Source organism: Oncorhynchus gorbuscha, linkage group LG22 (genome assembly GCF_021184085.1).
Source record: "Oncorhynchus gorbuscha isolate QuinsamMale2020 ecotype Even-year linkage group LG22, OgorEven_v1.0, whole genome shotgun sequence".
In the NCBI taxonomy this organism is placed as follows: domain Eukaryota; kingdom Metazoa; phylum Chordata; class Actinopteri; order Salmoniformes; family Salmonidae; genus Oncorhynchus; species Oncorhynchus gorbuscha.
Window position 1 is genome coordinate 25,092,809 of NC_060194.1, and position 26,812 is coordinate 25,119,620.

The 26,812-nt window shown below is 43.1% G+C and overlaps 2 protein-coding genes across 5 annotated transcripts in view; both read left to right on the forward strand.

Moving 5' to 3' along the window:
- The window catches only part of LOC124010018 (histone-lysine N-methyltransferase 2C-like), a 139,952-nt gene extending 114,806 nt beyond the window's left edge, over nucleotides 1-25,146 (forward strand). The window contains 18 exon segments of the mRNA XM_046322321.1: nucleotides 165-368; nucleotides 5,192-5,356; nucleotides 5,857-5,986; nucleotides 6,272-6,419; nucleotides 8,091-8,260; nucleotides 15,057-15,196; nucleotides 15,500-15,827; nucleotides 17,239-17,378; nucleotides 18,146-18,274; nucleotides 20,066-20,608; nucleotides 20,743-21,346; nucleotides 21,612-21,748; nucleotides 21,944-22,086; nucleotides 22,254-22,428; nucleotides 22,578-22,694; nucleotides 22,841-22,914; nucleotides 23,247-23,355; nucleotides 23,448-25,146. Coding sequence (XP_046178277.1) covers nucleotides 165-368; nucleotides 5,192-5,356; nucleotides 5,857-5,986; nucleotides 6,272-6,419; nucleotides 8,091-8,260; nucleotides 15,057-15,196; nucleotides 15,500-15,827; nucleotides 17,239-17,378; nucleotides 18,146-18,274; nucleotides 20,066-20,608; nucleotides 20,743-21,346; nucleotides 21,612-21,748; nucleotides 21,944-22,086; nucleotides 22,254-22,428; nucleotides 22,578-22,694; nucleotides 22,841-22,914; nucleotides 23,247-23,355; nucleotides 23,448-23,540 — 3,549 coding nt within the window. The 3' untranslated portion in view covers nucleotides 23,541-25,146.
- Nucleotides 25,147-26,037: 891 nt separating this feature from the next.
- Nucleotides 26,038-26,812, forward strand: part of LOC124009151 (5'-AMP-activated protein kinase subunit gamma-2-like) — a 37,545-nt gene continuing 36,770 nt past the window's right edge. The window contains exon 1 of one of the 4 annotated variants that reach the window (XR_006834232.1): nucleotides 26,038-26,342. Coding sequence is in view for 2 of the 4 variants with exons in the window: in XM_046320668.1 (XP_046176624.1) it covers nucleotides 26,262-26,342 (81 nt within the window). In the remaining 2 variants the exon portion in view is untranslated. The remainder of the gene's footprint in view (nucleotides 26,343-26,812) is intronic. The other 3 variants (XM_046320668.1, XM_046320669.1, XM_046320670.1) reach the window with 3 other exon arrangements.

Genomic DNA, 26,812 nt, shown 5'->3' on the forward strand with positions numbered 1-26,812 from the left:
CCCAAAAGGCTTAAGAGTTGTGAATTGTAAAAGTTATTTATGAACAGCGTATCATGTCATGTTTTTTTTATAGAGATATTTTTGTGATTGCCGATAAACGAGACACTGCTTTCTTACCAGTGTCTCTATGACAATTGACACAGTACTCATCTACCTCCTCCCAGGCATATTCAGACGGACAGCTCTCTGGCCTTCCAGAGTTCCCAGGACCACTGCTCACAGGACAGGAGAAGAGGAAAGGCAGGAACAAGAGGAACCCCAAAGGAGGAGAGAGGCCCGCCTCTCGTTACAAGAAGAGGAAGAAAGAAGGGGAGGAGAAGCAACTGGTGCACTCCAGCACTGATACACTAATGACCCAGCTCAAACAGGTAGGGAGTAGACTTAAACATCACACATCTCTTATAGGCATAGTCACATTAACCATACCTACACATACATATTACCTCAATTAGTCCGACTAACCGCTGCCTGTATATAGCCTCGCTACTGTTATAGCCTCGCTACTGTTATAGCCTCGCTACTGTATATAGCCTCTCTACTGTATATAGCCTCTCTACTGTATATAGCCTCTTTACTGTATATAGCCTCGCTACTGTTATATATAGCCTCGCTACTGTTATATATAGCCTCGCTACTGTTATAGCCTCGCTACTGTTATAGCCTCGCTACTGTATATAGCCTCTCTACTGTATATAGCCTCTCTACTGTATATAGCCTCGCTACTGTTATAGCCTCGCTACTGTTATAGCCTCGCTACTGTATATAGCCTCTCTATTGTATATAGCCTCTCTACTGTATATAGCCTCTCTACTGTATATAGCCTCTCTACTGTATATAGCCTCTCTACTGTATATAGCCTCGCTACTGTTATAGCCTCGCTACTGTTATAGCCTCGCTACTGTTATAGCCTCGCTACTGTATATAGCCTCTCTACTGTATATAGCCTCTCTACTGTATATAGTCTCTCTACTGTATATAGCCTCTCTACTGTATATAGCCTCGCTACTGTTATAGCCTCACTACTGTTTATATATTGTTTATTATTTCCATATTTATCTTTTGTTTTCTTAATACCTATGTTTTACTTAAAAATTACGCTGTTGGTTAGGGCCTATAAGTAAGCATTTCACTGTAAGGTCTACTACATTTGTTACATTTACTCATCTCACACTAAGGGGAGCTAAATGGGGAGCTAAATGATCCCTTCAGAGATGTTTCCTTCCACAGCTCTGTCTTTAACAGCGCTGTGATGCATCGACCACAGAGCTAGCTAATTACAGATAGGACGGTGCCCCGGGTGTGTGTATGCTGATACCATTACATGCATCATAGCCACATTACTGCTGTGTTAATGGACTACCAAATGAAGCTGCTAGGTTTGACAGTTATACACCCAGGCATTACTGGTGGTTATTATGGAGAAGAATGGGACATATTATAACCCCCCCCCCCCCATATACAGTAGCGAGGCTATATACAGTAGAGAAGCTATATACAGTAGCGAGGCTATATACAGTAGAGGCTATATGTAGTAGAGAGGCTATATACAGGCATTACTGGTGGTTATTATGGAGAAGAATGGGACATATTATAACCCCCCCCCCCCCATGGTGCTCTTCATTGATTAAATCTGTATGCAGCCGCATCACTTCATAAATGGCTTTAGTTAATTGCGATAGAAACTACACAGTTTGATTGCATACCGGTATTCAGTTTGATGGCATGGAGCCATGATATGGTCTCCTGGAGGGCAGGGGGACCATATAAAAATGATGTAAATTGAAACAAATGGTATCCTACCCTACTGGGTGCTGCTACACCATACAGTCTGCATATCACTGATAAATGAGACAGAAATAATATTGTTTTTCTCACCAAACGTTATTATCAAACAGTCAACCAGCTCTTTTATTACAATTTACGTGCTGTTTTGTTGAAGTTTAAATTACTGTCTTTTTGATAAGTAATTGCTGTCTTCGTTTCCTTCCTATGTGGGAAGGATAATTGTAGAAAATGAATTGAATGGGAAATCTAGACTTTCCAAACACGCTTCAATTTGAAATACCCAGTAATCGCTGTAATCAATAAACAAGGATAAATTACCCACAGACTTCCACTAAACACATAGCCGCCACAGCGGAGTTGAAGATGTGAATAATACCCCAAGTATGTTCTTTTGACTTGGTGCTATTTGTGTTCATACAGTGAGCTCCAAATTGGGACAGTGACAAATGTTTTGTTGTTTTGGCTCTGTACTCCTGCATTGGATTTGAAATGTTGCAATGACTGAGGTTAACGTGCAAACTGTCAGGTATAATTTGGGGGTATTTTCATCTATATCTTGTGAACCGTTTAGAAATTACAGCACTTTTTGTACAGTGTCCCTCCATTTCAGGCGACCAAAATTATTGGGACAAATTCACTTGTGTATCAACGTAGTCAAAAGTTTAGTATTTGGTACCATATTCCTAGCACGCAATGATTACATCAATCTTTGGACTATACACACTTGTTGGTTGCATTTGCTATTTGTTTTGGTTGTGTTTTAGTATATTTTGTGCCCAATTTTATTGTAAATAAGAATATAATATATTTCTAAACACATCTACATTAATGTATATGCTACCATGATTACGCATACAGTACCAGTCAAACGTTTGGACACACCTACTCATTCAAGGGTTTTTCTTTATCTTTGCTATTTTATACATTGTAGAATAATAGTGAAGGATTCAACACTATAAAATAACACATATGGAATCATGTAGTAACCAAAAAAAGTGTTCATCAAATCAAAATATATTTTATATTTTTCATTCTTCAAAGTAGCCACCCTTTTCCTTGATGACAGCTTTGCACACTCTTGGCATTCTCTCAACCAGTTTCACCTGAAATGCTTTTTCAACAGTCTTGAAGGAGTTCCCACACATGCTCAGCACTTGTTGGCTGCTTTTCCTTCACTCTGCGGTCATCACAAACCATCTCAATTGGGTTGAGGTCAGGTGATTGTGGAGGCCTGGTCATCTGATGCAGCACCCCATCACTCTCCTTCTTGGTCAAATAGCCCTTAAATAGCCTGGAGGTGTGTTTTGGATCATTGTCCCGTTGAAAAACAAATGATAGTCCCATTAAGCTCAAACCTGATGGAATTGCGAATTGCTGCAGAATGGTGTGGTACCCGTGCTGGATAAGTGTGCCTTGAATTCTAAATAAATCACAGCCAGTGTCACCAGCAAAGCACCATCAAACCACCTCCTCCATGCTTCACAGTGGGAACCACACATGCAGAGATCATCCGTTCACCTACTCTGTGTCTCATAAAGACATGGCGGTTGGAACCAAAAATCTCAGATTTGGACTCATCAGACCAAAGGACAGGTTTCCACTGTTCTAATGTTCATTGCTTGTGTTTCTTAGCCCAATAAAGTCTCCTCTTCTTATTGGTGTTCTTTAGTAGTGGTTTCTTTGTAGCAATTTGACAATGAAGTCCTGATTCACCAATTTCCTCTTGAACTCTGTGAAGCATTTATTTGTGCTGCTGTTGCTGAAGGCTGGTAATTCTCATTAACTTATCCTCTGCAGCAGAGGTAACTCTGGGTCTTCCTTTCCTGTGGCGGAAGAAACTTCCAAAGTTCTTTACATTTTCCACATTGACTGACCTTCATAATGGTCTTTTACCAAATAGGGCTTTCTTCTGTAGCTCAGTTGGTAGAGCATGGCGCTTGTAATGCCAGGGTAGTGGGTTCGATCCCCGGGACCACCCATACGTAGAATGTATGCACACATGACTGTAAGTCGCTTTGGATAAAAGCGTCTGCTAAATGGCATATATTATATATTATTATTAGTATACCACCACTACCTTGTCACAAACTCTTTAAGAAGGAAATACATTCCACAAATGAACTTTTAACAAGGCACACCTGTTAATTGAAATGCATTCCAGGTGACTACCTCATGAAGCTGGTTAAGAGAATGCCAAGAGTGTGCAAAACTGTATCAAAGCAAAGGGTGGCTACTTTGACGAATCTCAAATATAAAAATATATTTTGATTTGATGAACACTTTTTTTGGTTACTACATGATTCCATATGTGTTATTTCATGTCTTCACTATTATTCTACAATGTAGAAAATAGTAAAAATTCAAGAAAAACCCTGGAATGAGTCTGTGTCCAAACTTTTGACTGGTACTGTAGTCCTGAATTAATTGTGAATAATGATGAGTGTGAAAGTTACAGACAAAATAATATCGTGCCCCTCTCCCAAATGCTAACCTCATCTGTTATCGTAATGGTAAAAGGATAGCATGTCTTGGGGGTGTGATATTTGCGCGTCTAACTTTCTCACTCATTATTATTCACGATTGATTCATTCAGGACTATCTATCCATAATCGTGGTGGCATCCACATTAATATAGATGTGTTTAGCAACATATTCAATTATTATTTACAATAAACTCCAAAATGACACAATACATTATTTACCATTATTTTCTATTGGGCACAAAATAATCTGAAACACAACCAAAACAAACAACAAATGAATCGAAGTTTGTAAAGTCAAAAGCTTGATGTAATCTATTGCGTGCCCTTGTAGGAATATGGGACCAAATACTAAACTTTAATGCATATAAGTGAATTTGTAAGTCGCTCTGGATAAGAGCGTCTGCTAAATGACTTAAATGTAAAATGTAAATGTAAATTTGTCCCACTTTTGGTCCCCAAAATGGGGGACTTGTACAAAAAATACTCTAATTTCAAAAACAGTTCACACGATATGGATTAAAATACCCTCAAATTTAAATTGACAGTCTGCACTTTAACCTCATAATCATTTTATCATTTCAAATCCAAAGTACTGGAGTAGAGTCAAAACTACAACAAAAATGTTCACTCTCCCAATACTTTTGGAGCTCACTCTATATCTGAGGTAATTATGGAAGTTGGCAGGCAGTTTTACACCACCAAGGAACATTCCTCACTTCACATATAGTTCTATCATCATTAGCACATTCAACCTCTCGCCTTTCTTCTCCCCTGGCTGTAACTCTTCCCTAGGTCATTACTGGAAATAAGAATGTTGTCATATTCTCTGGTCAAATATTAAAGGGTTAAATAGATAAATAAATATGCGTAACCTAGAACCTAATATGTTCTCTCCATCTCCCTTCCTCTCTCTCGTCCTACAGCAGTTGTCCCTTCTGCCCCTCATGGAGCCCCTGATAGGGATGAACTTTTCTCACTTTGCCCCCTACGGGAGCGGCCAGCTGAACGGTGAGAACCTCCTGTCTGGGACATTTGGCAGTGGCTCTCTGGATGGAGTCTCTGACTACTACTCCCAGCTCACCTACAAGGTGAGGCCTCACCTCCAACTGGAGTTTATTTTGTTCTTTAAAAGAAAAATCCTACTTATCTCGTATTTGTATTTAAAAGAGACAGACTTTGAATGAGCTAGGGAGAGATGGAGGGATCCCACACAAACATGTACTGCATACTGTGTGCGCAGAAGGTGCTGGCAGCTCAGTCCTGTGTAGCTCAGTTGGTAGAGCATGGCGCTTGTAACGCCAGGGTAGTGGGTTCGATCCCCGGGACCACCCATACGTAGAATGTATGCACACATGACTGTAAGTCGCTTTGGATAAAAGCGTCTGCTAAATGGCATATATTATTATATTATATTATTACCCCCTAGACCAGCCCCAGGCACAAGACACTTTAATTAAGATGAAGTTGAATGATGCCTTTGGTGCCTTTGAAGCAGTGATTTGTGGTTGCAAGAGACGACTATGATACAATATTATATATCCCCTGTTGTAGTATGTTGACATGTATTCCTTGGCTTGTTTCTTCAAAGCAGAACAATCTGAGCAACCCCCCCACCCCGCCGGCTTCACTCCCTCCGACTCCTCCACCTGTAAACCGACAGAAGATGATCAACGGCTTTGCCACTACAGAGGAGCTAGCCAGCAAAGCTGCTGCCATGGGTGAGCACTGGGGAGGGTTCAGAGGTTACAGGTGACCAGGGATTATTGGTAGATTAGTTCCAGCTTGCTGAATCTCTGAAGATGTTTTTTTAACCTCAAAATAATGTATCATACACAGCATTCTGAAATGTGTTGAGAAGGTTATGCTGTTTTGAAAGTTCATAACCTTTCCCCAACCCCTATTGAGAAAATGGCCATGAAAGTTTTTGCAACAATTTCCAACTGTAGTGTCATGCTGTTAGGTCCAATCTTAATGTCTCATTCATATGTTCCTCTTCTATGTAGTGTCCAAAAATCTGGTCTCCAAGCCGCTCCACGTCCCATTCAGGACCGAGGAGGACCTGCTGGCCCGAGCCATTGCTCAGGGACCTAAAACTGTGGACGTGCCAGCCTCCCTTCCCACGCCCCCTCACAACAACCAGGAGGAACTCAGGTAAGTAAGGCCTTTGCTCCCCATAACAGGGCAATCAGGAGTATGGTTGCAAATTACAGTAATTTCCCCCAAATGCTCAGGTTTTCCAGAAATCCCGCCCTCAAGATTCCCGGAATCAATAGGGAATTAGCAGAAAATCTGCAATCCTCCTACCAGGGTTTCTGGAAAATCTGGTAATTTCAGCAAAATTACCAGAATTTTGCAATCCTAATTAAGGGGGATGTCTTTGGTTATGCTTTACATCTTAAAGATGCCGTATTACTTTCTAAACCTGTCATTGTGATTACAGTGTATTCTGTAAATACTTGGCCGCACAATCATTTTCCCTACTGGGACAAAGATTCATTTGAATTGCACTTCATAGACAGGGCAGTGGACACTTTGTATACTAATATCTGTCTAAAAACATGCATTCTCCTTGATCTGGGTACTCGGACGAGGCTGTAGATACATGTAGTGAGCTCCAAGTATTGGGACAATGGCATTTTTGTTGTTGTTTTGGCTGTGTATACAGCTCTTTAGATTTGAAATGAGGTTAAAGTGCATATTCATAGCGCGCAATGATTACCTTTTATTTTTATTTAAGTTTTTTTAACCTTTATTTGACTAGGCAAGTCAGTTAAGAACAAATTATTATTTACAATGACAGCCTACCACGGACAAACCTTAACCCGGACGATGCTGAGCCAATTGTGTGCCGCACTATGAGACTCCCAATCACGGCCTGTTGTGATACAGCCTGGAATCAAACCAGGGCCTGTAGTGATGCCTCTAGCACTGAGATGCAGTGCCTTAGACCACTGCGCCATTCATGAAGCTTGTGACTCAACAAAATTTGTTGGATGCATTTGCTGTTTGTTTTGGTTGTGTTTTAGATTATTTTGTAGCCAATAGAAATGAATGGTAAATAATGTGTTGTGAGATTTTGGAGTCACTTTTATTGTAAATAAGAATATAATATGTTTTTAAACACTTATATGAATGTGGATGCTATCATGATTAAGGTTACTCCTGAATGAATCTTGAATAATGATGGGTGAGAAAGTTACAAACGCACAAATATCATACCCCCAAGACATGCTAACCTCTCACCATTATAATTATAATAACATGGGAGGTTAACATTTTTTGGGGGGTATGATATTTAAGCCTAATTTATCACTCATTATTCACAATTAATTCAGGATTATCCGTAATCATGGTAGCATCCACTGTCCCAATACCTTTGGGGCTCACTGTATATGATTCAAGCTTTCAGACAGACCACAACAATTTCTACATAATGTTCTTAGATTTGGGAACTCTGATCGAGACAATTTACAGTTGTGAACGCAATTATATTTGTGTGAAAATAGCCTATTTGTCTAAAAACAGTTATTTTCCTGTATGTACTCAGACTAGGTTGTAGATATACCATACAATCTTTCACAGACTCCAAAACAATCTCAACACAATGTTCTCAGTTTAGGGAAGCCTGGGATATGAATGTATGCACACATGACTAAGTCGCTTTGGATAAAAGCGTCTGCTAAATGGCATTTATTATTATTATTATTATTATATGCAATGTTATTTTTTGTGAAAAATAGGTTGACCAACATTGCTGTTTTGATACATACTAATGTTATATAATGTTTCTCTCAACCCCCTCCCCCTCTGTCACAGTAACAGGCTTGGACAGGAGCATTGTAAGGACCGGGACACACCAGATAGTTTTGTCCCCTCCTCGTCCCCAGAAAGTGTGGTTGGCGTGGAGATAAGCCGTTACCCAGACCTGTCATTGGTGAAGGAGGAGCCCCTCTCCCCCGTCCTCCCCATGCTCCCCACACCCTGGGGGAAAGGTAAATAAATAAGGTTACACTTTATTTTAACATAATAAACCATTTATAAGCCATTTACAAAAGGATTGCACACCATTTAGGATTAGGGTTCAATACTGCTCACTAGATTAGGGACTGCGAAATTACTTTATGATCAAATCACATTTTATTTGTCACATGCACAAATACAACAGGTGTCGACCTTACCGGGAAATGCCTACTTACAAGCTCTTAACCTTCCGGTTACTCGTCCAACGCTCTAACCACTAGGCTACCCTGCAGCCCCCTGCCGCTCTCTGGGATATGTGGGATGGTCCCTCCTGGCCAAAAGCCAGGGAAAATGCAGAGCGCCAAATTCAAATAAATTACCATAAAAACCAAACTTTCATTAAATCACACATGCAAATTAAAGCTACACTTGTTGTGAATCCAGCCAACATGTCAGATTTCAAAAAGGCTTTTTGGCGAAAGCAAATGATGCTATTATCTGAGTAAGCACCTCCGTAAACAAAAGAGAGAAAAGCATATTTCAACCCTGCAGGCGTGACACAAAATGCAGAAATAAAAATATAATTCATGCCTTTTGACAAGCTTCTTTTGTTGGCACTCAAATATGTCCCATAAACATCACAAATTGTCCTTTTGTTCGAGTAATTCCGTCGATATATATCCAAAATGTCAATTTATTTGGCGCGTTTGATCCATAAAAACACAGGTTCCAGCTTGAGCAACGTGACTACAAAATATCTCAAAAGTTACCTGTAAACTTTGCCAAAACATTTCAAACTACTTTTTTAATACAACTTTAGGTATTTTTTTACGTAAATAATCGATAAAATTGAAGACGGGTGATCTGTGTTCAATACAGGAGGAAAACAAACTGTAGCTAGCTTTCTGGTCACGCGCCTCTATCAAACAGTACACTTGAAGTTACCCTCGTTCTGAACAGTGCTACTTCTTCATTACACAAAGGAAAAAACTCAACCAATTTCTAAAGGCTGGTGACATCCAGTGGAAGCGGTAGGAACTGCAAGAAGGTCCCTTAGAAATCTGGATGTTGTTTTCTATCCAAATTGACTAATAATATGCATATCTTATCTTCTGGGGAGTATCAGGCAGTTGAATTTGGGCATGCATTTCATCCGGATGTGAAAATACTGCCCCCTGTCACCAAGAAGTTAACCAACAATGCAGTTCAAGAAATAGAGTTAAGATAATATATACTAAACAATCTAAACTAAAGAATAACAATAACCAGGCTATATACAGTGGGTACCGAGTCAATGTGTAGGGGTACAGGTTAGTCAAGGTAATTTAGGGGTAAAGTGACTATGCATAGATAATAAACAATGAATAACATAATTTTGTTTTTTACTTGGAAGGGGGGGGGGGGGTTGTCAATGTACATAGTCCGGGTGGCCATTTGATTAATTGTTCAGCAGTCTTATGCTTTGGGGGTAGAAGCTGTTAAGGAGCCTTTTGGACCTAGTCTTGGTGCTCCGGTACCGCTTGCGTGCTGTAGCAGAGAGAACAGTCTATGACTTGGGTGACTGGAGTCTCTGATCATTTTTTGGACCTTCCTCTGATGGCAGGAAGCTTGGCCCCAGTGATGTAATGGGCCGTACGCACTACCCTCTGTAGCGCCTTACGGTCAGGATGCTCTCGATGGTGCAGCTGCTTTGAGGATCTAGGGACCCATGCCAAATCTTTTCAGTCTCCTGAGGGGGAAGAGGCGTTGTCGTGCCCTCTTCACAACTGTCTTGGTGTGGTTTTCTCCATGATGGTGATGTGGACACCAAGAAACTTCACTATCTCGACCCACTCCACTACCACCCTGTCGATGTGAATGGGGGCGTGTTCGTCCCTCCTTTTCCTGTAGTCCACGATCAGCTCCTTTGTCTTCCTCACGTTGAGGGAGAGGCTGTTGTCCTGGGGACCACACTGACAGGTCTCTGACCTCCACCCTATAGGCTGGCTCATCGTTGTCCGTGATCAGACCGACCACTATTGTGTTGTCAGCAAACTTAATGAGTCGTGCTTGGCCACGCAGTCATGGGTGAACAGGGAGTGCAGGAGGGGACTAAGCACGTACCCCTGAGGGGCCCCCATGTTGAGGATCAGCGTGGAAGATGTATTGTTTTTCCTACACTTACCACCTGGGGGTGGCCTGTCAGGAAGGATCCAGTTGCAGATGGAGGTGTTTAGTCCCAGGGTCCTGGCTTAGTGATGAGCTTTGTGGGCACTATGGTGTTGAACGCTGAGCAGGTAGTCAATTAACAGCATTCTCACATAGATGTTAATTTTGTCCAGGTTGGAAACTGCTGTGTGGAGTGCGATTGAGATGATGTCATCTATGGATTTTTTTTTTTCACCTTTATTTAACCAGGTAGGCTAGTTGAGAACAAGTTCTCATTTGCAACTGCGACCTGGCCAAGATAAAGCATAGCAGTGTGAACAGACAACACAGAGTTACACATGGAATAAACAATTAACAAGTCAATAACACAGTAGAAAAAAATGGGCAGTCTATATACAATGTGTGCAAAAGGCATGAGGAGGTAGGCGAATAATACAATTTTGCAGATTAACACTGGAGTGATAAGTGATCAGATGGTCATGTACAGGTAGAGATATTGGTGTGCAAAAGAGCAGAAAAATAAATAAATAAAAACAGTATAAAAACAGTATGGGAATGAGGTAGGTGAAAATGGGTGGGCTATTTTCCTATAGACTATGTACAGCTGCAGCATTCGGGTTAGCTGCTCGGATAGCTGATGTTTGAAGTTGGTGAGGGAGATAAAAGTCTCCAACTTCAGCGATTTTTGCAATTCGTTCCAGTCACAGGCAGCAGAGTACTGGAACGAAAGGCGGCCAAATGATGTGTTGGCTTTAGGGATGATCAGTGAGATACACCTGCTGGAGCGCGTGCTACGGATGGGTGTTGCCATCGTGACCAGTGAACTGAGATAAGGCGGAGCTTTACCTAGCATGGACTTGTAGATGACCTGGAGCCAGTGGGTCTGGCGACGAATATGTAGTGAGGGCCAGCCGACTAGAGCATACAAGTTGCAGTGGTGGGTGGTATAAGGTGCTTTAGTGACAAAACTGATGGCACTGTGATAGACTGCATCCAGTTTGCTGAGTAGAGTGTTGGAAGCCATTTTGTAGATGACATCGCCGAAGTCGAGGATCGGTAGGATAGTCAGTTTTACTAGGGTAAGCTTGGCAGCGTGAGTGAGGGAGGCTTTGTTGCGGAATAGAAAGCCGACTCTTGATTTGATTTTCGATTGGAGATGTTTGATGTGGGTCTGGAAGGAGAGTTTGCAGTCTAGCCAGACACCTAGGTACTTATAGATGTCCACATATTCAAGGTCGGAACCATCCAGGGTGGTGATGCTAGTCGGGCATGCGGGTGCAGGCAGCGATCGGTTGAAAAGCATGCATTTGGTTTTACTCGCGTCTAAGAGCAGTTGGAGGCCACGGAAGGAGTGCTGTATGGCATTGAAGCTCGTTTGGAGGTTAGATAGCACAGTGTCCAATGACGGGCCGAAAGTATATAGAATGGTGTCATCTGCGTAGAGGTGGATCAGGGAATCGCCCGCAGCAAGAGCAACATCATTGATATATACAGAGAAAAGAGTCGGCCCGAGAATTGAACCCTGTGGCACCCCCATAGAGACTGCCAGAGGACCGGACAGCATGCCCTCCGATTTGACACACTGAACTCTGTCTGCAAAGTAATTGGTGAACCAGGCAAGGCAGTCATCCGAAAAACCGAGGCTGTTGAGTCTGCCGATAAGAATATGGTGATTGACAGAGTCGAAAGCCTTGGCGAGGTCGATGAAGACGGCTGCACAGTACTGTCTTTTATCGATGGCGGTTATGATATCGTTTAGTACCTTGAGTGTGGCTGAGGTGCACCCGTGACCGGCTCGGAAACCAGATTGCACAGCGGAGAAGGTACGGTGGGATTCGAGATGGTCAGTGACCTGTTTGTTGACTTGGCTTTCGAAGACCTTAGATAGGCAGGGCAGGATGGATATAGGTCTGTAACAGTTTGGGTCCAGGGTGTCTCCCCCTTTGAAGAGGGGGATGACTGCGGCAGCTTTCCAATCCTTGGGGATCTCAGACGATATGAAAGAGAGGTTGAACAGGCTGGTAATAGGGGTTGCGAAAATAGCGGCAGATAGTTTCAGAAATAGCGGGTCCAGATTGTCAAGCCCAGCTGATTTGTACGGGTCCGGGTTTTGCAGCTCTTTCAGAACATCTGCTATCTGGATTTGGGTAAAGGAGAACCTGGAGAGGCTTGGGTGAGGAGCTACGGGGGGGGCGGAGCTGTTGGCCGAGGTTGGAGTAGCCAGGCGGAAGGCATGGCCAGCCGTTGAGAAGTGCTTATTGAAGTTTTCGATAATCATGGATTTATCGGTGGAGACCGTGTTTCCTAGCCTCAGTGCAGTGGGCAGCTGGGAGGAGGTGCTCTTGTTCTCCATGGACTTCACAGTGTCCCAGAACTTTTTGGAGTTGGAGCTACAGGATGCAAACTTCTGCCTGAAGAAGCTGGCCTTAGCTTTCCTGACTGACTGCGTGTATTGGTTCCTGACTTCCCTGAACAGTTGCATATCACGGGGGCTATTCGATGCTATTGCAGTCCGCCACAGGATGTTTTTGTGCTGGTCGAGGGCAGTCAGGTCTGGAGTGAACCAAGGGCTGTATCTATTCTTGGTTCTGCATTTTTTGAACGGAGCATGCTTATCTAAAATGGTGAGGAAGTTACTTTTAAAGAATGACCATGCATCCTCAACTGACGGGATGAGGTCAATGTCCTTCCAGGATACCCGGGCCAGGTCGATTAGAAAGGCCTGCTCACAGAAGTGTTTTAGGGAGCGTTTGACAGTGATGAGGGTGGTCGTTTGACTGCGGCTCCGTGGCGGATACAGGCGATGAGGCAGTGATCGCTGAGATCCTGGTTGAAGACAGCAGAGGTATATTTGGAGGGCCAGTTGGTCAGGATGACGTCTATGAGGGTGCCCTTGTTTACAGAGTTAGGGTTGTACCTGGTGGGTTCTTTGATGATTTGAGTGAGATTGAGGGCATCTAGCTTAGATTGTAGGACTGCTGGGGTGTTAAGCATATCCCAGTTTAGGTCACCTAACAGAACGAACTCTGAAGCTAGATGGGGGGCGATCAATTCACAAATGGTGTCCAGGGCACAGCTGGGAGCTGAGGGGGTCGGTAGCAGGCGGCAACAGTGAGAGACTTGTTTCTGGAGAGAGTAATTTTCAAAATTAGTAGTTCAAACTGTTTGGGTATGGACCTGGAAAGTATGACATTACTTTGCAGGCTATCTCTGCAGTAGACTGCGACTCCGCCCCCTTTGGCAGTTCTATCTTGACGGAAGATGTTATATTTGGGTATGGAAATCTCTGAATTTTTGGTGGCCTTCCTGAGCCAGGATTCAGACACGGCAAGGACATCAGGGTTAGCAGAGTGTGCTAAAGCAGTGAGTAAAACAAACTTAGGGAGGAGGCTTCTGATGTTGACATGCATAAAACCAAGACTTTTTCGATCACAGAAGTCAACAAATGAGGGTACCTGGGGACATGCGGGGCCTGGGTTTACCTCCACATCACCCGCGGAACAGTCACTGAAGTCACTGATCTGTTGGGGTGGTATGCGAATTGTAGTGGGTCTTTGGTTTCCGGGATGATGGTGTTGATGTGAGCCATGACCAGACTTTCAAAGCACTTCATGGCTACAGACGTGAGTGCTACGGAGCAGTAGGTTACCATCGCTTTCTTGGGCACAGGGACTATGGTGGTCTGCTTGAAACATGTAGGTGTTACAGACTCGGTCAAGGAGAGGTTGAAAATGTCAGTGAAGACCCTTGCCAGTTTGTCCGCGCATGCGTGATCACGCTGTCGTCCGGAACAGCTGGTGCTTGTTGCTTGCCTCGAAGCGAGGATAAAAGGCATTTAGCTCGTTTGGTAGGCTCATGTCACTGGGCAGCTCACAGCTGTGTTTCTATTTGTAGTCCATAATAGTTTGTAAGCCCTGCCACAGACGAGCGTCAGAGCCGGTGTAGTAGGTATTGACGCTTTGCCTGTTTGATAACGGGATTTCTTATAAGTGTCCGGATTAGTGTCCCGCTCCTTGAATGCGGCAGCTCTAGCCTTTGGCTCGGTGCGGATGTTGCCTGTAATCCTTGGCTTCTGGTTGGAATATGGTCACTGGGGATGACGTCTTCGATGCACTTTTCTAAAGACTGTTGACATCTAGTGGAAGGCATAGGAACTGCAAATTGAGTCCTAAATCAATGGATTCTGTAATGGAATTGAATACAAAACTACAAAACCAACAAAAAAAACTACTTCCTGAATGGATTTTTCTCAGGTTTTCACCTGCCAAATCAGTTCTGTTATACTCACAGACACAATTTTAACAGTTTTGGAAACTTTAGAGTGTTTTCTATCCAAATCCACCAGTTATATGCATATCATATCTTCTGGGCCCGAGTAGCAGGCCGTTTAATTTGGGCATGCTTTTCATCCAAAATTCCAAATGCTGCCCCCTACCCTAGAGAAGTAAATATGAATATACACAGCCTTGGTCATTTGTTTAAACTGGTAATAAATGATCAACTGTAAACAGAGATGTGCCTTTCTCACTACTATCGGCACATCAACATCAATCAAATTATATTTATAAAGCCCTTTTACACCAACACTGTCACAAACTGCTTTACAATATCAATGAAAGCAGTAAGTATTAATCCTCCTTTAAAATATTATTCCTAATGTCTCTATTTCTCTTCCTGTAGGATCAGAGGTTAGGCTGAAGACTGAGCTCAAGACTGAGCCCTATGGGATGTTCTTTGGCTCCCATTTTGGCCCGCCGTCTAACGACACTAAACCAGGCCTGGTGTCTGTAGCCATCACTCTGAGACCAGCGGCTGCTGAGGTGAGTATTTCTGTTCTTTTGGCTTCACTTCCCCCTGCTTTCATAGAAGATCAGCAGGGAGGAAATGGTCTAGGTCCTTTTTTAATGTTTGTTGGTTATTGTTGGTAGCTTATTCCCCTTTTTCCCATAAACGTTTCACCTCAGTCATTTCACTACTGGTCGAATATGTACCGATTAAAACATCACCAGGCTTAATTGTAGGAGTTGAAGCCAATTCTTTGCTCTCTCTGTACTGTGCATGTGCCAGTGGCTTGATTGGCAATATCTACAACATACATTTTAATGTTGTGTTTTTGTTCTCAGAACATCACAGGTGTGGTAGCTGCCATCTCAGAACTGCTGTGTGTGAAGATCCCCAGCAGCTATGAGGTGAGCAGCACCCCGGGCCCAGAGAGGGGGCCCCTGGCCATGCTCAGCGGCCTGAGGGTGGGGCCCCAAGGAGGCCTGGTGCACCGGCCGGGGGCCCCCATGATGTATCCGGGCCGTGCTGGTGCTGGAGACATGGGGGGCCCTCACGGAGCCCCAGGCCAGCTCATCAGGCCTGGGGGAGGAGGACCACAACAGAGGATGATGATGCAACAGCAGCAGGGACATCCACAGCAGCACATCCGCTTCCATCCTGATGGACCAGGTGAGAGACTGAGCTACATCCCTGCACCTTATCGCCCCCTTATGTCGAAATACAGACATAACATGGGAGGTGTTTCTGCTCTTGTGTGCTTGTCTTGAAATGAGACACTGCTGAAATTCATGTCCATCCAAACCTGTTTGTTTGTTAGTTTTCCAACTTACTTTTCTGAAATTAATCATGTCTGTCTTCAAGCACGACACCACGGTACCTTTTAGAAATGTGCATGGCAACAGAATATATATAATATATATTTACCTTTATTTAACCAGGAAAAGCCCATTGAGACAGTCGATTTTGCAAGGAAGACCTGGCCAAGAAGGCAGCAGCAATCAATACGACATCAGATTTAAAACATGCACAACAATATAATTCGGCCTACAAGAAACATTTACAATCCTCGTCATTGTTTCCCCCCTCGTTGTCCATTTTCATAATTAGCCCCTTTTAACAATGTTTACAAATGGTCTGTTTCTTCAGCCAAAGAATCATTATCCTTCTGTCAGGGGTCTAAAGGCTGTGTGTGTCTGGCCCACCAGGTAATGATTGGGATACGTATTGATCACACAGCGATACACACAACTAATGAAACTGAGTATTCCTCCTCCCTGTGCCCGACCTCACTCGTACACACACACACTTGCGTATCGCTGCTGTCAAAGTGTCAGACCACAGGCCTAATGAATGTGGTCAGTTAGCTCATCAGTGGGGTAAAGATATAGGATATTCCTCTCAATTATCTAGTGTTAATTGTCATGGGGTCTTATAACAAGGAGGTTGTTTATCTTTAAACCGATTTCTTGTTGTTCTAAGACAATTGCATCATGGCCAGCTATGGTCCTCGCAAAACTAGAACCAAATAAATACTATGATCTTCACTAAATCTAATCCATAGAAGAGTCCTTAGGAGGAAGGATTGTTGACATATATTTGACATTTGGATCTTAAAGCATAATTGAGAAATAGTGAATAGTTAGAATATGTGTGACACAATGTTTAATCTGTACGTGCTACAAAACAAAAGTTGGTGTCATATGAAGCTTTACCGCTTTCTCTGTGACATGAGTAGTATTTTGATGCCATTAGCACATTTCTTATATACATTTATGAATCTTGAAAAATATAAACATTCATTTGGAAAATATACAATTTTTGATTTGGCTAATTTGTCAATATATTGTTGAACATAATATACTCTACGGACATATTGAAGTTCCAGGGTGGGACAAGAACTGCCTTTAAAACGTTGTAAAAATCAGGCGTTGGAAATGGTGATTTGGTCCAAAACAAGACTGCAGCAGAGCTCCACTCATTTATTTGAAGTAATAAACCTAGCAGCAGTACTGCACTGGCCTGTTATGCATCTACCATAGTTGGAGGAGCTGTGTCACAGAGAGCTGTCTGTGTGTTTCAGGTCCAGCTGCAGTCAGAGGCCCTCATCAGAAGACCCCCGGCAGCCCAGGCTCCAAGCCCCAGTGGTGCTGCCACTGTAAGGTGGTGGTGCTGGGAAATGGAGTCCGCAAGTCCATCAAAGACCTTCCAGTACACAAACAGGTAACGTAACGCCAGAGCTTTCATGTAGTCAATTACTACATGTTTATCAGGCTGAACTCATACATTACAAAGACTGTTATCTATAGGTCAACACTTAGTGATACGTTGATATTTTGATCTTGCGGCCCATGTTAGACAGTCGTGTCTATATCTATCTATTAGTCCACATGTTCTGTCAATACAGATTGATCAATTACCTTGTTGTGATGTTGCCCAACCAAGCCATGATCTAAATGGGTTGATTTACTATCTTCTTGGCCAACCAACCAACCCAGTAAAAGCCCTTCTCTCAATCAGTCAGTCAGCCGTGGATTACTGTTTTTAGTCTGTTTCTCCAGGGGGCAGGAGAGTACAGACGGGTCATGACCAGAGGCTCAGACCTCACTTCATATGATGGATTAATCCACATTATGCCTTTGGGGGTGCACACACACACACAGACACACACACACAGACACACACATACTTCCGTACATGTCCGTACACACACGTACTATAGAGCCTCTAATTATGCTAATCCCCCCCATTGGAGTGAAATCCATATCGGTGCAATTAGTGGTTTAAGCGGTAGCATGCCCTCCAACTGAAGTCTGGGGAGTTCACAAATGGTTAAACCCTGATTCATTTGAATATTGGAGCTGTTTGATTATTGAATAAACTCTTTTAGCATTGATCAAGGTTTCTGAATGGGCATCGATTTGGCCTTTGATATCTCAGTGAGCTCCCTCGCTACATCTCCTAACATGCCTGGCTTCCCTCTTCTTCAGGAACAAGAAGGATTGTTGCGTTCCGAGGGGAACTTGGTCTTCTGCAGCCACAGCTGCTTCCTCCTCTACTCTGCTTCCTCCTCCTCCTCTTCCTCCTCATCGCAGGCCAGAACCACTACAGACTCAAAGGTTTGTCCTACTAAGAATGTCCTACCAATACCGACCAATTCAAAAACAGTGGGGCAAAAAAGTATTTAGTCAGCCACCAATTGTGCAAGTTCTCCCACTTAAAAAGATGAGAGAGGCCTGTAATTTTCATCATAGGAACACTTCAACTATGACAGACAAAATGAAGAAAAAAAAATCCAGAAAATCACATTGTAGGATTTGTAATTAATTTATTTGCAAATTATGGTGGAAAATAAGTATTTGGTCAATAACAAAAGTTTATCTCAATACTTTGTCATTGCCAACAAAGGGTATATAACAGAGGTCAAACGTTTTCTGTAAGTCTTCACAAGGTTTTCACACACACTTGCTGGTATTTTGGCCCATTCCTCCATGCAGATCTCCTCTAGAACAGTGATGTTTTGGGGCTGTTGCTGGGTAACACAGACTTTCAACTCCCTCCAAAAAATCTTCTATGGGGTTGAGATGTGGAGACTGGCTAGGCCACTCCAGGACCTTGAAATGCTTCTTATGAATCCACTCCTTCGTTGCCCGGGCGGTGTGTTTGGGATCATTGTCATGCTGAAAGACCCAGCCATGTTTCATCTTCAATGCCCTTGCTGATGGAAGGAGGTTTTCACTCATAATGTCACGATACATGGCCCCATTCATTCTTTCCTTTACACGGATCAGTCGTCCTTGTCCCTTTGCAGAAAAACAACCCCAAAGCATGATGTTTCCACCCCCATGCTTCACAGTAGGTATGGTGTTCTTTGGATGCAACTCAGAATTCTTTGTCCTCCAAACACGACGAGTTGAGTTTTTACCAAAAAGTTATATTTTGGATTCATCTGACCATATGACATTCTTCCAATCTTCTGGATCATCCAAATGCTCTCTAGCAAACTTCAGACGGGCCTGGACATGTACTGGCTTAAGCAGGGGGACACGTCTGGCACTGCAGGATTTGAGTCCCTGGCGGCGTAGTGTGTTACTGATGCTAGGCTTTGTTACTTTGGTCCCAGCTCTCTGCAGGTCATTCACTAAGTCCCCCCGTGTGGTTCTGGGATTTTTGCGTTCATTTTGAACCCATGGGGTGAGATTTTGCGTGGAGCCCCAGATCGAGTGAGATTATCAGTGGTCTTGTATGTCTTCCATTTCCTAATAATTGCTCCCACAGTTGATTTCTTCAAACCAAGCTGCTTACCTATTGCAGATTCCGTCTTCCCAGCCTGGTGCAGGTCTACAATTTTGTTTCTGGTGTCCTTTGACAGCTCTTTGGTCTTGGCCATAGTGGAGTTTGGAGTGTGACTGTTTGAGGTTGTGGACAGGTGTCTTTTATACTGATAACAAGTTCAAACAGGTGCCATTAATACAGGTAACGAGTGGAGGACAGAGGAGCCTCTTAAAGAAGAAGTTACAGGTCTGTGAGAGCCAGAAATCTTGCTTGTTTGTAGGTGACCAAATACTTATTTTCCACCATAATTTGCAAATAAATTCAATTTAAAAAAAAAATCTCTCATTTTGTCTGTCATAGTTGAAGTGTACCTATAATGAAAATTACAGGCCTCTCTCGTCTTTTTAAGTGGGAGAACTTGCACAATTGGTGGCTGACTAAATACTTTTTTGTCCCACTGTACATGAGGCCCTTTGGTGTGCACAAGAATCAAAGGCATGTAAAGGTGTTGAAGATTGCATAATATGTCAAGTGAAAGCTGTGTTGAATCTTCTTCGTGCATCTTCAAAGCTGTGCCTAGAATGAATGAATGAATTGAAATGTGCAGGTCATCATTACATTATTGTCTTCTGCAGGACATGGTAGCCCTCCTGTCTCCAGACTCGGACCAGAAAGTGAGCCTGTCTAAAGCCCTCCACCAGTACAGCAACAACATGTCCTCTCTGGATGTCCACTGTCTGGCCCAGCTCCAGCTCAAGCAGTCCCCTCCCTCCACCTCACCCATCCCCTTCCCCCCAGCCAGTGACACCCCAAAGACCCCTAAGACAGAGGCCAAGTCAGACACCATCAAAGTGACGGTGAAGCTGAAGGCGCGGGGCCCCAGGGCTCAACAGGAGGGCTGGCACCAGGGGAAGAGACACAAGGGTCTCCATTGGAGGAAGTGGACAGTGCAGGTGGTGGTGCCCAGAGGAAGCTCCCAGCTCCCTGATGAGGACCAGATAGATGAGCTGCTGAGGAAGCTGGGAGCGTCTCTCCGCCCCGGGGCCAGTCTCAGGGACCAGCGCCGCTGCTGCTTCTGTCACCAGCTGGGGGATGGGGTCACCGATGGCCCTGCCCGACTCCTCAGCCTGGACCTGGATGTGTGGGTGCACCTCAACTGTGCCCTCTGGTCAACCGAGGTAGGTAGCCCAGAGGATAGAGAGGTGGACTGCTGGTTTCAGATCATTACTACCATCCACTACAATCATGCCCCTTCTTTTATTAAAGTTCTATTGTGTTGTATATCTATTATTAACGTTGTTTTGATGTATAGGTGTATGAGACGCAGTCAGGCGCTCTGATCAATGTAGAGCTGGCGCTGAGGCGGGGTTCGGCGGTCCGCTGTGCCTTCTGCCAGCAGATGGGCGCCACCAGCGGCTGCCACCGCCTGCGCTGCACCAACATCTACCACTTCACCTGCGCCCTGCAGGCACACTGCATCTTCTTCAAGGACAAGACCATGCTGTGCCACGCCCACCGACCCAGAGGCTCCACCCACGGTGGCTCTGGCCACGTCCTGGAGCACGAGCTGCGCTGCTTCGCTGTGTTCCGTCGTGTCTACATCCAGAGGGACGAGGTGAGGCAGATGGCCAGCGCCGTACAGCAGCCTGAGCTGGGCTACACCTTCAGAGTGGGCAGCCTGGTGCTTTATGCCGTGGGTCAGATCACCCCGTCCCAGGTGGCCGCCTTCCACTCGGCCACAGCCATCTTCCCCGTGGGCTACGAGGCCTGCCGCATCTACTGGAGCATGCGCCATGGCAACCGTCGCTGCCGCTACCTGTGCTCCGTAGAGGAGAGGGAGGAGCAGCCGGAGTTCAGCATCCGCGTCATTGAGCAGGGATACAAGGACCTGGTCCTCACTGACTCCACCGCCAAAGGTGGGCTGGGATGGATTTGTCTTAGGCCAAGCTTTAGATTAGGCTTGTCTAGTGAAGGTGGGCTAGCTAGATTGGTTTTATGACATGCTTAGTTAGCCTTGTTTTGGCTGTAGCCTCTGCTGTTTATGTATCTGGGTTAGCTTAGACTAGGCTTGTTTCTAGTTCATTTTCCCTTTCAGATTCTCTTTTACGACAATAAATGTGTTCTGTAGGAGTCCCTATAATATATAATCTATTACCCTGCTGTTTCCTGTCCGTCCATCAGGAGTGTGGGATAAGGTCCTGGTTCCGGTGGCTGACAGGAGAACTGAAATAGGAACTTTGAAACTCTTCCCCGTCTATCTGAAAGGAGAGGACCTGTTTGGGCTCACCGTTTCTGCAGTTACCAAGATCACTGAATCGGTTTGTATCTGTTTTTAGTTATATTAAAACAATTTAGATTTAGATTAAATGATCAATGTTCAAATGGCGCTATAGGTGTCTGTAGCTACCTATTTAGGTAAACGACTCTTAAAATCCCCACACCATACTGTATTGTAGACACTGAAGTAAGGAGTGTTCCAGTCTCATTTCCCTATGCTGTTGGTTGTGTTCCAGCTCCCAGGGATAGAGGCCTGTGACAGGTATACCTTCCGTTACGGCCGTAACCCTCTGATGGAGCTGCCCCTGATCTTTAACCCCTCCGGCAGTGCCCGGGCCATGCCCAAAACCAGCTCCCCATCCACCGCCGTTGTCATTAGGTATTGTGGAATTTCCACGACAATTTAATCTGTGGATTGAATGTACTTTTGGTTTAACACAAGTTATCTTTCTATAACAATATGTAGGCTTTGTTTTGTACTTTTTTTTGTTAATTGTACTATACCCTCCTCTACACACACACACACACACACACACACTCTCTTAGGCCCCAGCCGGTATCGAGCACCACCAATACCTCCTCCAGGTGTCAGAACACAGCCCAGGGGGAGGGAGGTGTACCCCACACCAAGCCTCCCATGGTGCACCACAGGTCGTCGCAGTACCGCTGGATGAAAAGTGAGTGGAGGGCCAACGTCTACCTCGCTGCCTCCAAGATCCAGGTGGGTCTACTGGACATGATCTTCTATGTTCAGCTCTGTAGCATTCCCCTTCTAAAGTAGCAGAGTGAATATGACACAAGTATGACAGCACGAGAGTAAGGGGACTTACTGTTGGACGTGGAGAAACTTTCTGGTTGCTGTGTCCACAGGGCCTGGGTCTATATGCATCCAGGGACATAGAGAAACACACCATGGTGATTGAGTACAACGGAACTGTCCTCCGCAACGAGGTGGCCATCAGGAAGCAAAGGACTTACAAGTCTCAGGTAGAAAAACATGTATTTTTATTGTTTTTTGCTCAAGGCTGTACTAATTACTGTGTTGTGGAGAGGGAAGGCTGAATAATACATGTTTGCTATATTATCTCATGTGATGATTCCAGTTGGTCTAAGTGGTTACTTTTCTCCTACAGAATCGTGGCGTGTTCATGTTCCGCATCGACAGTGAACATGTCGTTGATTCCAGTCAGACAGGGGGTCTAGCAAGGTAAGCATATTCTTTACATAAGTCAAAGGAAGTAGCCTTACTGTGTGAACCTTGGCTTCTGCAGGCCGGAACAGCTAATAGGAGCAGGAGGCAGCTATCATATAAGGTCTTGTTGTATTGTTTACATAGTCACATTCCATCCGATTCACATTCTAATCTTAACTGATTTATTTGTCGCTCAATGTCAGGATGGTGGTGCAGTACTTCATTTACAGGGCTCCGTATGGAGCCTCGAGTCTGATTACACAGAATGCACAATGAACCTCTCATCAAAAATGTCATAAAACATTCCGACATAATGTGCAATGCTACGTGTTTGTTTTCTTATACAGGTACATCAACCACTCTTGTACCCCAAACTGTGTCGCTGAGGTGGTAACCTTCGAAAGAGGTTATAAAATCATCATCACCTCCAACCGCAGAATCGAGAAAGGAGAGGAGGTGGGTTCTTTTTCCTTCCAATTGAAAATCTCTACATATGCTATGAATGGCGTTTTCATTGTCATCACGATTTTCTTTTCATTATTTTCCAGCTTTGTTTCGACTACCAGTATGACTGTGTGGACGGCCAACACAAAATCGCCTGTCACTGTGGAACAACAGACTGCAGGAAATGGATCAACTGAGAAAAACCTCAAATGACAACAACAAACATAAATGCATTCCTTGCCATATTATGCAGATGCCCTGATCTCTGTGTAGAAAGATAGAGGTGCTTCAGACTTTGTTAGAACGAGCAGAAGGCCTGAGTAAACCCTAAGAGTGACGCCTGAATGGATTCCCATGTTTGGAAGCATAGACTGAAGATGGACAGAAGGGAAGGGTGTGGAAAGAGGAGAGCAGGAAGAAACAACAGCACATAGACATGTGATTCGTGCCATATTACGCGAGAGGATGGGTTTTGATGGAAGGACTGTCAATGAGTGCATTAGTGAGATGATATACAGTAGGGCACAGATGAGAATCCACCAGCGAATGAGGCGAGCGCACTGTGCAGGGCGTGGACCCTATTGGTTGTTAAGGGCAGGCCCTTTTGTTTAAAACTTTAAATGTAAAACCATTTGACTAAATGTAGACATCACTGAATGGGGAATGTACAGCAATGACTACCGCGAAGGGAATATTAACTTGCACTAAAATTTAAAAAAGACACACGTACACACAAACTTTAAGATACTTGATTCCATGAGTCAGTTTTATCATAGGTTTCTGTCATGTGATTTGAGTGAAATTCGAGAGGACGTTTTGTATTTATTATTGAATGAATGAATTTTTTTCTCAAAATGATGAGACAGTAAAAGGAAGGTTAAACTGATATTGTTTTCTGAAGATTGAAGAAATTCTGTTACTTGTGTACAAATGTATATAAAGAAAAATATAGGAATAACTGACCAAATACTACCTTAACCTTCTTGATGTTTGGGTGTTTTTTAATTATTATTTTATTTTTTGTCATTGCAGTTTATTTAAGAAGGATGTCATAATATCAGTTTCAGAGTATATATTATGATTATTCTGTACAGAATTTGTAAAATAACCACAATAATTCACAAAGTATTTTTGTTGTATTAAAAGTATGGTATTGTAGCTTAGTGTTTTTGTGATTTACACGTACTTTGACCACTCAAAAAGAAATATTTTTGGTGACTGAGTGTGGAAATGACTTATTGGTTAAAGAATAAAAAATGGTAAAGACATCATTCTGACATCTTTGCTGTTAATCAGGTTTGATTTTATAGAGCTGTGAAAAGGTTTTAAACCACCCAAACACAATTTTAACTTCTTTTTAACCCAAATATGTGTAGGAATATAACCTTGTTTTTTCTGTTTGTTTTTTACATAGAAATTGTGTACAGACGTCGTATGACATTGCTTACTGCTTCAGGCGTTTGAAATTAAAGTACTGAAAAAATAAAATAATGTTTCTTGCAGAGGAAAAGGTCGGGACATTTGGTGGTGCTACATTTTGAAAAGAGATGACATTCTACTTAATCAGAAATGTATGTGATATTGACACATCACAAGCCACATACAGTAGTTAGATGTTTTGCGAGCACAATTTCAACTCGACTGTAAAATATTGGAGACAGTCTTAGAACTTGTAATGTATATGGCATGTATTTTTTTAACTTTCCGAAGACTCAATTGTATATATTTTCTCAATGAATGGTTGTAACAAAATTGTTTCTTGGATATTTTTCTTCTCTTGTATAAAATGACATCGTCCTACCAGTGTGTTTGTGCTACATTTTTCTTGGTCCTGTAGTCTCAAAATGTTTTTAAAAATGCATTTAGAACTGTACAGAGAAATATGAGGGTTGGAGTTTGGAATTGAATTTAGAAGCATTTACAAAATAAACTATTTTACATCTTAATTATTTTGTTTGTGCCTTCAGAAATCACACACATCTGCCTGACCCATAGGAAGGACCCCCTTTGAATATACCAGGCTAGAGTATTGTAAGACACCCACTGGTCAAATATGGCAACTACAGCTCCACCACTTTCATCACCATACATACACATTTAGTTAATATTACATTCATAATATATTATTTAACAACTGAAGACATCGGTTAAAAAATATAATCTATAAAAGTATGGCCTGCCATGAATTAGGTCCATGTTTAAATGTATAAACGAACTGAAACGAGAGCTGTTGGAGAGAGCAAAAACGTAATCGAGGGCAAACAATGCATTATATCAATGAGGGGGCTCATGCATCATCTATTCTACGTACATGCAACAGATGAACTGACGGAGACAGAATGGCTGAGATCTGCCTTGCTGTTCAAATGATAGCAGCAAAATATCCAACTGGAGGCCACTTGTTTTGCTCACGTAAACGCACACTGCATGTAAGAAAGAAAGAACGTGTGTATGTGTTCCATTTCAATCTTTGTCCTGTGTCCTATTCCTTTCTGAGTTTGGAGATCTGAAATGGTCAGCCAGTGAAATTCGTCGTCGTCCCCCGTCCCCCCCCTAACATATCCCTTTGAATAAAATGTGATGCTGTGCTCTGCTTAATCAACCAATGTTTATATTTGTGGAGGAAATGGAAAAGGTAGGAGTTAGGATCTAGGGAAGGAGTCAATGAAATAGGAACCAATAATGAAGCCATGCTTTACTGACATCTGTTAGTGAAAAGCAGCGCGCACAGTCTTCTTGATGTGAACACACCCCTTGTCTGTAATGCGTCGGTTGGCTATACTTCCTGGTAAATTAACTAGTTTCTTCTAAAGAACGTTGACTTACAACTTCGTTTTCAGATAAAGACGTATGGTATAATATCACGCAATTTACTCAAACTCGTTAAAAACAAAGAAAACAGGGTAATTCGTCTGAAAATGGGAAGCACCGTGATGGAGTCCAACAAGAAGGATATGAAAACCTCGAAGAAAAAGAGAACACTACGCCTAAATATGCCAGTAAGTTCGTAAATTATAGTCTGTTGTTTGACACCTACAGGTGTTTGTTGACGTGGCATTGTGGAAAGAGTAGGTTGTGTGTGTGATTATCGCAGTGAACTGCATGATCTGTGTTTGTAATGTTGCAAAAAATGTAACTTTCAAGTATGTCCGTGTGTCCGCATTGTTACATCAATCACCTGGGCATCTTTTCCAATTCACAGCGTCGAGACCTCACAGTTGAGGTCATGTTTTTATATATTTTTTTGTAATGACATCATAATCAAAAACAACATTGTTCAGGTTGCCTTTTTTGACAGATTCTTTTCACAAACCTGAACTTTGGACAGGCATGAGATGATGCTAGTTCCCCCCCCCCCCCATTTTTTATTTAATTTTTTTAACATCTTTATTTAACTCGACAAGTCAGTTAAGAACACATTCTTATTTTCAATGAGGGCCTAGGAACAGTGGGTTAACTGGTCTAGGAA